This window comes from Nothobranchius furzeri, chromosome 4 (assembly GCF_043380555.1).
Source record: "Nothobranchius furzeri strain GRZ-AD chromosome 4, NfurGRZ-RIMD1, whole genome shotgun sequence".
In the NCBI taxonomy this organism is placed as follows: domain Eukaryota; kingdom Metazoa; phylum Chordata; class Actinopteri; order Cyprinodontiformes; family Nothobranchiidae; genus Nothobranchius; species Nothobranchius furzeri.
The window spans coordinates 64,598,518-64,609,416 of record NC_091744.1 but is presented as its reverse complement, the minus strand read 5'-3'; the positions used below and the strand labels follow the sequence as shown (position 1 = coordinate 64,609,416).

Sequence of the window (10,899 nt, the reverse complement as noted above, 5' to 3'; positions counted from 1 at the left end):
AGAGCTTTGCATTCTGGCTCAGGTCTCTCTTCACCACGACAGATCGGTACAACGCCCGCATCACTGCAGACGCAGCACCAATCTGACTATCTATCTCATGCTCCCTTTTACCCCCAAGACCCCAAGATACTTTTAATTTCTCCACTTGAGGCAGGCAGGAACTTGTCTCAGATTTAGAGGAGCCAATTCTCATTCCAGCTGCTTCACACTGGCCTGCAAACTGCTTCAGTAAGAGCCAGCAGGACCATCATCTGCAAAAAGCAAAGACTCAATCCTTCTCGAACGCCTCCTCCAAATCCACAAAACACATGCAGACTGGACTCCCCTAAAGGTATAGAGCTGATCCAGCGTTCCACGGCCAGGACACTTTACATACACATACAGTATGTTCTCCACACACATACATACATACATACACATACATACTCTTCACATACACATACATTCTTCTCTCACACACACTTTTCACACACACATTCATCCTTTTCTCTCTATCTCCATCTCTATCTTTCTGTCTGTCTCACTCACTCACTCACTCACACACAAACACACACACACACACACACACACACACACACACACACACACACACACACACACACACACACACACACACACACACACACACACACACACACACATACACACACACACACACATTATAAACTTTGCTTTTCTGCATTTTTCCCAATTGCTGAAAAGTGAAGCCACAGCAACCTGCCATGTTGTGTTTCTTATATATATTTTTTTATTCTTACTAAGACCAGTCATTTACACCGAGGAGATGGGGCTTAAAAACAGTACTGGAACCTGTCAGGGGTGATGCTTTGACTTCTGCAGATTAAGCTATGATATTACAGTAATAATGTATAAGACAGACACGCAAGCACACACACACACTCACACACACACAGATAGAAATGCACAGACACAGGCAAACCCATTGTAGCCCATCTTTCACCTTCTTGTTTCAGAAGGTAAATCATAGAATAACAGGATGAAGCAGTACATTTCTGCAGAATCGTAAAAATGAACAAACCAATAAACATGATAAACATGTTTCTTAATAAACAAAACTATTATGTGTTTTATGTTCTGTAGCTGGCACACTGAGTTGCCTTTGTGTAGAAAATGTATAAATAAATCTGTCTTGTCTTGTTTTGGAGACAATTGCTAAAAATTCTGCTGCTGTTGTGTCCTTGGGCATGACACTTAACCCTCCTTGCCTGCTGGTGGTGGTCGGGGGGGGGGGGGGGGGGATGTGTGTGTGAATGGATGATTGATACTCTGTAGTGTAAAGCACTTTGGAGTCCTCTGACTCTGAAAGGCGCTGTGTAAGTGTGGGTCATTTATCCATTAATGTTTGTAAAAAGATATTTGTTTGTTTATTTATTTTTATTTTGGGGGTAATTTTGTGTTGTTGAGGCTTGTTTTGGGATGGTTTTGAACCTAGCCCAATAAGACTTGAGTCACCCTCTAGATGTGGACTCACAAAACTCTGTTCTCCATTTGAATATAAAGCTGATCATGTTGCAGAATGTGGATTCTACTCAAAACATGTTTTGTTTTTACATTTGATGCTATTTTAGACAGTTAAAAAGCCAGGAGTGAGTAAAGTACCATCACATAAAGCATTCAATGACTTTTTATTATCTATCAGATTGTCTTGTTTACATTAATGAGCATACCTTTAGAGAGTTCACAATCAGTTTTGGTTAGTAATTTTTTCAATAATAAAAGAGATGCAGCTGGATGGGAAACCCCGAGGATGTGTGTGAAGCCAAATCGGTTCAGATTTCAGTGTATTTAAAATATCAAAGAGCCTCGACTGGAGTCTGGACTTCGTTTCTCATTGAGCGTGTCAGTGGTGTGTATAAAAGGGGATTTTATTTCAGCGTGACACAGAGCAGAAAAGGACTTCATTGTTTGTTTTTGCTTTATTTGGATTAATCTATTTCTGTCACTTTTCCCATTTGTTTTTGGTTTCTGACTCACATTTTGGCCGCTGACATTTACACATAAATTGTTCGGAGGCGGCTGCATAAAACAGCTGTTAAACCCAAATCTCAGCTGCTGTCTCTCTGCCTGTTGAAACACCAGTAAACTCCAGTCGGGGTGGGACGCCCACTAAAACATTTAGACTGCCTTTATGCAGGAATCGTTACTTTTGCATGGCTGTTTTATTGTTCAAAAAGAAAAGACATTTCTGGATAAGGGGGTTAAGACCCTCAACACAGTTTGGTCTGAACACTGTATTTTCCCCCTTAATAAACAAAACTGCATCTGCATACATACAGTTCAAAAAAGTTCATATTTTGTTCTGAATGGGTACGTAATGATACACATGATTGCCCTTTGAAATGTGATGAGACACATCCATAGTTTATCTTCAATACAGTTTGTTTCAAAGTTGTGCTATTCATCTTCTGCCATCTTCTTGGACTTTTGTCTCTTCTTCTCAAACTAGCAGAATTTACAGGAAGAAGTAATCATGTTCTCCTCCTGGAGAGCAGGCAATGACACTGGACAGTTCATTCATAAAGAGACGACTGAAAAAAAGCACCAGAGGAACTGAAATTCAGTCAAATGTCACCTCTTTATCATGTTAATGTGAGTGGGAGCCAGGTGTTTTCCTCTGGCTGAGCAGAGGCTCGCCGAGTCCCTGGATGAAAACTGCCTCCAGAGCAGGACTCATCATGGTTTCAGGATGAGACAGGCATCTGTTAAATGTGCTGTGGGTTGTCACACGCAGCCATTCTCCTGTCTGGGTTTGTGCGCCACGGGGGTGTGTGGAGGGTAAAGGGAAGGAGCCAGTGTGCACAGAAAACCAGCCAGCAATGTCAGGCCCAGTCCGCCCCAAGCACAGAACATGGACCAGCCATAGCCGTGACTGATGTCCTCTGGGATCCCGAACATGTAGCGTGGATAGCGGGACAGTTCAAAGTTGATCCCGGCCACACATGTGCAGAGAGAGATTATGCAGCATGTCCCTGATGGAGAACAAGAAGAGACAGAGTAAAATAGAGAGGTAATGCACTCAAAGTTAGGAAATTGTTTCACATTTAGCCCCTCCTAAAAATAAAAATAAGGTGTAACATTTTAGTCACATTTCCGCCTCTTTACAAAATTATATCTAAAAGTTTAAACATGAATCAAAATAATGATGTCAAAAATATTAATAGGATCAAATTCCTATCTATTTGACTTGGAATCTTTACAATCGGATCATTGAAATGTAAATATAAACTTTATATTTAACTAACATGCAAATTGAGATGTGGGAATAGGGTAAAGAGACCCCCTACTATCTCAGAGTATGATGTAAGATTTTATGCATTCCTTTAAAAAATAATCATTTGTTGGACAAAACCAGCAGGAACATTGATAAATGACACTTGGTCTTAGAATCAGATGGACTCTGAGCATTTCTTCACCCTACTTTAACTTTGGAGGTCTGTTTTACTTTTATAATAGTTAAATGTTCAATTTCAAACATCACAGGTTTAATGTTAGATTTGAGTCAACAGCCTACAGAGTCTATGAAGGCATAACCTTTTGGATTTGATTCTAAATTTTCAGCTTTAATTTGATACATGAAGATTTAGATGTGAAATGTTATTTTTTACATATTATTTGAAGCTGAAAGTGTTAAAGCAAAGAAGTTAATTGTGTGTTTTGTTGTTTTACACACAAATCCATCCAGTTTCATCCCCTCTGATGCGTTACCAAAAGCCACCATCAATAACAAACACCACACTGCCCTCCTGTGGCGAACCTGGGCAGTGTTCTTTACGTAAAACATACATTTACCTCCCATGAGGAATAGGAGTCCAGCCACATACTGCATCAGATCATGCTCCTGACAGCAGCCCAGCACGCCTATAATCCACCCGAACAGGATGATGGAAATGGCCATGCCTATGAAGCTGGCAGTCATCCTCTGGAGGTCTGCAACGCACACACAGCTTGACTCACTCTCCACAACAATTAATCTGACAAATAATAATAATAAACAGACAACATCGTGCAAACTCACGGAGCGCGTGCCACTCATCCTGCCTGATAGTCTTCGTCAGATTGATTGGCAGATTTCTGGGCAGCGCTGATGAAGAGTAGTAGTATTTTATTGGCGTGCAGCGCAGAACCAGTCCTGAGGATGTAAACAACACAAAGAGGATCAGATGAGGAGGATCCGCTGACACCCCCCACCCCCTCCCTCCCTCCTCCTCCTCCTCCACCACCACCCAACCATCCACCCACACTATTGTGGAGTATTCGCATCTCGAGCCTTCTGTTACTACAGTTAGCCCTTTTTGTGCCGAAACATAAAACACACGCACAGACACACACGCGCGCGCACACATGCACACGGGTGCGCACACACACACACAGCTAGATGATTGCACTGTGTAGTACTGCGTAGGCCTTGAGGGTCTGTGCGCAGCATCAGCACCTCGGACAGCGCCACAAGCACAAAATAACGCAGGAAACGGACCTTTAAAGATCAGGTCCTCCGTCTCCAGGTCGAATCCCTCCCGGTGGCACTTCCGCCACAGTCCGGTGATGGTGGAGTTGAAATGCCGACTGCATAGGGACTCCATGGCCGAGGCGGGAGGCAGGAAGAAGTGTCTCTTAGCCCGCAGCAGCGCGTCGCCCCGGACGCTGGAGCTTTTCCTCCCGGTGCTCCCCTCCATCGGCAGCATCCGAAGCGGGAGGTTGTTGTTGGAGATGTAAATGTAGCCCGGGTCGTTCCTTTTGTTTGAGTAATTCTTGCAGCGCTCCCGGTGCCGCCTCGCGTCCGTCTCGTACCAGTTGTCGGTGCTGATCGCCACGGCTATCAGTCCCAACGCGCAGAATGCCAAAAAGAGCCCAGCCACGGTTAAAGTCCTCATCGCAGCCATGTTCCATGCGCGTGTCTGGCCTCGGTGCCGTGACAGATCCACGGGACGGGAGGACTCCCCTCCTGGCTGCTGCTGCTGTCAGTGGCTGCTGCGCTGTGGAGGAACTTCAGCAATACGTGAGGATGTGGAGAGCGGATCCATCACAGAAACCTTCTCCTCTCTGGATTTCCTCCTATGCTTTTGAGTAAAGTCAGATTCTGTTGCGCAAAATAAATAAACCGAGGCCTGGACGAGCTGTTCGGGTTGCTTCCCAGATGCCTCTGAACTCGGTCTATTGATGCTGCTCAGTCCAGCACCTCTTTCCAGCAGATGGAGACAGAGCAAGTGTTTGGAGACACTTCACCTAGACCTGATCCTACTGCATCATCATGGACCAGGAAGAGCTTTAGTTTGTCAAGGAAATCCAAGAGGAAGTGTCCTCCAGTCCACCCTGCTTTCAATAAGCGTCTGTCAAATTAAGACAGCTGCTGCTGTCTGTCTGACAGACCATAATAAACACTAGAAACAGATGACTGCTTTGTGTGATGATGCAGGAAACTGTTTCATCACATCCCCTAGATCTGGTAAATTTCCATTCCAGCAGAGACTTTTCAGACAGATGTAAACAAAAGCAGAACACTAGGCAATTTTTCTCAGTTATACAAAAACACAAGGATGAAAATCAGGTTTATAAGAAAAAAATACATTTAAATTTAGTACAACTTTTATGTTTTCTCTCTTTATTTTTGTTTATTTGTTTATGTAGTTTTGAAAATAACAACTTACGCTTCAAATTAACTCCTCAAGTGTAAAATGTTTTAAAATAAACAACATTTAACCCTTACCCAACGTTTAAATTTTCTAACGTTAAAGTCATTAGAGCACAAAAAAATGCACTTAGAAAGCTTCCTTTAGAAATATTATATAATATTTCATAAGTCCCAATTTTTTTACATGAATTTCATCCTTGGCTTCAGCCCTAACAAAATATAATAAAATATGTGTGTGTTTCTCAGATTTAACCCCTTCATTGCCAGGTTTATTAGCAAAACCCGAAGTTTGAAAACTGTACAAAAAATGAAAAAATCAAATCATTTTTTGTGTGTTATGTCCAGATTAACTTTTTTGTGGGTAAGTTCTCACAGCCTTGGAGTGTCACAAATAGGCATAAAAATATTTTTTGCTCACTTTGTAGTTTTTGTGGAATGTCACATTTTCTAAAATACTCACGTTAAAGTCATTAGAGCACAAAAAAATGCACCTAGAAAGCTTCCCATAGAAATATTATATAATATTTCATAAGTCCCAATTTTTTTACATGAATTTCATCCTTGGCTTCAGCCCTAACAAAATATAATAAAATATGTGTGTGTTTCTCAGATTTAACACCTTTATTGCTAGGTTTATTAGCAAAACCCGAAGTTTGAAAACTGTACAAAAAATGAAAAAATCAAATCATTTTTTGTGTGTTATGTCCAGATTACCTTTTTTGTGGGTAAGTTGTCACAGCCTTGGAGTGTCACAAATAGGCATAAAAATATTTTTTGTTCACTTTGTAGTTTTTGTGTAATGTCATATTTTCTAAAATACTCACGTTAAAGTCATTAGAGCACAAAAAAATGCACTTAGAAAGCTTCCCATAGAAATATTATATAATATTTCATAAGTCCCAATTTTTTTACATGAATTTCATCCTTGGCTTCAGCCCTAACAAAATATAATAAAATATGTGTGTGTTTCTCAGATTTAACCCCTTTATTGCCAGGTTTATTAGCAAAACCCGAAGTTTGAAAACTGTACAAAAAATGAAAAAATCAAATCATTTTTTGTGTGTTATGTCCAGATTAACTTTTTTGTGGGTAAGTTGTCACAGCCTTGGAGTGTCACAAATAGGCATAAAAATATTTTTTGCTCACTTTGTAGTTTTTGTGTAATGTCATATTTTCTAAAATACTCACGTTAAAGTCATTAGAGCACAAAAAAATGCACTTACAAAGATGACCAGTTGAACACTTTATTAAAGCACACGAACAAAGAAAAAGTGTGTGTGTGTGTGTGTGTGTGTGTGTGTGTGTGTGTGTGTGTGTGTGTGTGTGTGTGTGTGTGTGTGTGTGTGTGTGTGTGTGTGTGTGTGTGTGTGTGTGTGTGTGTGTGAGAGAGAGAGAGAGAGAGAGAAAGAGAGAGAAACACAGAGGGGAGTGAGCTAACAGCTGCAGGCTGAGCACACAACTGTTGAGTGCTCCTTGCACACAGCCTGTCCACATGCATGGCAAAAGCGTGCATGCACGCTCCTCTTCCCTCTGCAAAGGTGGCATCTTTTCTTTGTCTGCTCCTGGGCTGGACCTGGCTCCACTTGCTGCTGCACCTCCAACAGAGCTGCAGCGCTGCTGGACCGCGGCAAGCGAGTGCGCCTCGCCTGGGCTGGTCTCACCATGGAGGTCCCAAGCTCCTGCAAGAACAGCCTTCGACGGATGCTCCTCTTCTGTTGGTTCCAGGCCGGTTCCACAGACAGCCACAGGACCAGGGCATTGTAGGCGCTCACATCTAACATGTTGCAGAAGAGCGACATGGGCCAACGTCTGGTCTTGCGGCGGCAGCTGTATGTTGCAACGAGCTGGAATAAAAATAAATGAATAAATAAATTACATATGCAATTAGGTTGGTGAATTATAATAAAACAAAATAAAATAAATAAATTACCTTGTCCAAGTTGTCAACTGCCCCTTTGCAGCGGTTGTAATCGATGATTACGGTCGGCTTCTGCTGCGGTCCCTCCTGGATCTGAACCTGATGGTGTTTGGTGCTGAGGAGCAGAACGTTCCGCCGGCGCTTTGGAATGTAGCTCACCGCGGTGGCGGTGGAGGTGAAGCCGAACAGGGAGGACAGAACCGCTCTGCTTTTCATCTGGAGCAGCTGTGGGGGCAACTCTGGCTTGTTGCGCCTAACTGTTCCCACAAGACAGATTTTTTTTTTAGCAGCTCCTCTCCAAGAACCAGCGAGGTGAAAAAATTGTCCGTGGTGAGTGCGGCCGCTCAGACCCTCCGTGAGTTCCAGCACCACCCGCTTCCCTTGCCCCCTTTCTGCCGGGGCGTCTCGAGTCGTCTTGCCCAGATAGGGAATAATCCCCCAGGCATAAGAAGTGGCCACATCGCTCACCACCCACAGCTTGATGCCATATTTTGCCGGTTTTGAGGGCATGTACTGCTTGAAGTTGCAGCGACCTCTGAATCCGACGAGCTGTTCATCAACGCAGACATCTTCACCGGGGTTGTAGGCGAGAGGGAGCCGGGCCGCCCAGAGGTCCCACACTTCCCGCAGGGGAGCGAGCTTGTCCTGCTGCACCAACCGGCGGGCTGCCCTGGTCAAGCGGTCATCAAAGCGCAATGTTGCAGTCAGCATGTGGAACCTTCCCAAACTCATCGTGGCTCTGAATATCGGCCTCCCCGTTTCCTCCCCCCAGAGGCTGGCAGATGATTCCCCACGGGAACGGTGCACACCAGCGAGGATGAGCAACCCAAACAATGCCCGGAGTTCCACGCGGTCAACGTCTGTCCAATCGTCATATTTTCTTCTTCCCTCTATATTGGTGTATTTTATTATTACATCTAGGATTGTTGTAGTTAAAAAAATCGAAGCTGTCCTCAATAGTTTGGATGTAGCTGACAGCGAGGCGGGTGATCCCACAATGGCGGACGTCTGGAGCCCGAAAGGGGATCCTGGTGTCGGGTGTCGGGGACCAGGCGATCCCGCTCTTTGATTGCCACAAAGGATGGTCCCATCTCTCCTCTGCAGCAACCACCTCCTCATCTGAACCTTCTTCCATTTCTTCCCCTGAATCAGGCCCTGGGGTAAAGGCCTGATCTTCAGCCTCTTCATCCGAACAAGAGCTGTCGTCCGTGGATGAGGATGAGGCTGACTCTCCCTCTTCCTCAAGCTGCTGAAACACCTCCAGGGCTTCATTCACATTGAATCTTCTTCTCATGGTTGCGGTTCAAAGAAATGAATCCTGATCTGAGTCTCATATATGTACTTTTAGTCAATTGGTGCACCTGTGTAAGCTGCCCCTACTGAATGTAAACAAAATTCGATTCTGCAGGAATTTGTTTTGAAAAACAAATGTATGCCTTTGAAGTTTTTCAGCCTTCATCTTAGCTTTCATCCATGCAAATGCTTTGTACTTATTGAAATAACATTTTGCAAAAGTAAAATTGTGAATGAGTATCTGAAATTTAGCAGAAAATCCTTTGATTTTTGATATATAGCATGCCTTTGATGAATATTCATGAAGTCAACAGAGTGTGAGAACCTGTGCCCCCCCCCCCCCTACACTCCCATGGCCCACACCTGCTCAACCACTCCAGATAATGATCACAGATCTGTCCTTTGAAGATCTGTAAAGTGCTTTGATACCTACATACACGCATGCCTGAACAATCACACACAAAGGAACACATGTCAAAATGCTATTTTGCAGAATAAGCTAATTTTGTACATTCAGTCAGGCTTATTTTTTGAAAGAACACTGAAAAAGCACAATTACCAAAAATTCAGAACACACACATGCAAACTATTGTATGGCATCTCTAAATAACACACAAACCATTTTTTTGCAAAATATGTATTATAATGGGCAGTCAGAGGTAAAGAAATACAGCTAAATCATTCAGTTTAAATGCTGGGTCAGCCATTGCCCTGCTATATATGGAGAAAGTATGCCATGTAGTGAAAAACAGTAAAAACTGCTTCTTACATTTGTGATGAGACTGTAAACACGGGCACAATCATAATTTTTTAAAATTATGCCAATATTTATGCTAATTAAAAATATATGATTTACATGAAAGTCAATGGCACAAAAAAATGCTTCAATGTGCTTAACTGTACAAAATGATTTCCACGTTTTAATAAAGTAGGTTGAATATTTTTTCAAACTTTTTTTTGTAATTCCTTCCAAAATACACATCCTCCATAAAAATTAGATAAATTGCATTAACATAGCCAAAGTTATTCACAAAAATACACGTGTCAGCACAAAAAAATGCTCTAATGTGAGGTAAGGGTTAAGGGAGTCTATAGCAGGGGAGGTTCCAGACTAACAGTAGAGGGGGTGCAGCTGCTCTGGGAGGGCACGTTTGTAAGAAAACATTACAAACATGCTTTTAAATATTTCAGATTTTACAAAAATATAATATTAATTCAGTTACAGTTACTTTGCATACAGCAGCTTTTCAATACGATTCAAAATATAAATATTTAGCAAAAAATATTCCATTAAATGAGTTCATTTTATCTCAGAGACAGCTTGAAAGTATTTGTCTACGCATCTCTTTTCTAAATTCATTCACATGGTTCCACATCTGGCATGAAGCTAAATTATGCCAAAGAAAATCTAAACTAATTCATGCTGCACTGCTCTAGAGGGGGAGGGTGGGGGGTGGTGGGTGGGGGGGGGGTGTCCAAGCTTCCTATCACGGTGCCACTGACCCACTCTGAACCCCCTCCCCAGACACCCTCCTGGTTTACGGTGGTGTTTTAAAGTGGCAGTAATGTTTCCTGTGGAGCAGAAAGCACGCATCCTTGGCATGACTCAGACTTTGATGGTCCTTCAGGTAATCTCGTCGAGAGAATGCAATGCTGATGCTAGTTTTCTGGCGCTGTAGTTACCAGATCTGCTCAAGGTCCTCCGCCTGCCAATGACATCAAACTATGGCAAACTATGGCATCTCTTTTTCGATTCTGTTCTTTCACATAGGTTTTAGAAAGAGTTTAGCGGTTTTGTTAGTAAATTTGTGTTTCTTGCTGTCTAAATGTTTTCGAACATAGTAACAGAACTTTTGCAGGCGCAGGGCCCTGCGGACCAGAAGGAAACATGGTGTCTCATATGGCGTGCCCCAGAGACTTAGACCTATGTAACTTAGACCAGATTTTTATGGTTATACGTTGCAGCTGCCAATAATTTTCAACGACTGCACATCATTTTAGTCATTTTCAACAAAATTCTGACGAATATTTCCAGAGA

At 42.7% G+C, this 10,899-nt stretch overlaps 1 protein-coding gene and 1 pseudogene across 1 annotated transcript; both read right to left on the bottom strand.

Moving 5' to 3' along the window:
• Positions 1 to 2,161: 2,161 nt before the first annotated feature.
• Positions 2,162 to 5,356, bottom strand: tmem276a (transmembrane protein 276a). The gene is made up of 4 exons (XM_015964255.3): positions 4,496 to 5,356; positions 4,037 to 4,150; positions 3,811 to 3,948; positions 2,162 to 2,990 (listed from the first exon to the last, which is right to left on the bottom strand). The coding sequence occupies exons 1-4, from the start codon at positions 4,899 to 4,901 to the stop codon at positions 2,743 to 2,745; spliced, it is 906 nt and encodes a 301-aa protein (XP_015819741.1). The 5' UTR covers positions 4,902 to 5,356; the 3' UTR covers positions 2,162 to 2,742.
• A 1,383-nt stretch (positions 5,357 to 6,739) lies between these two features.
• Positions 6,740 to 9,936, bottom strand: LOC129153565 (piggyBac transposable element-derived protein 4-like; annotated as a pseudogene).
• Between the last annotated feature and the right edge of the window lie 963 nt (positions 9,937 to 10,899).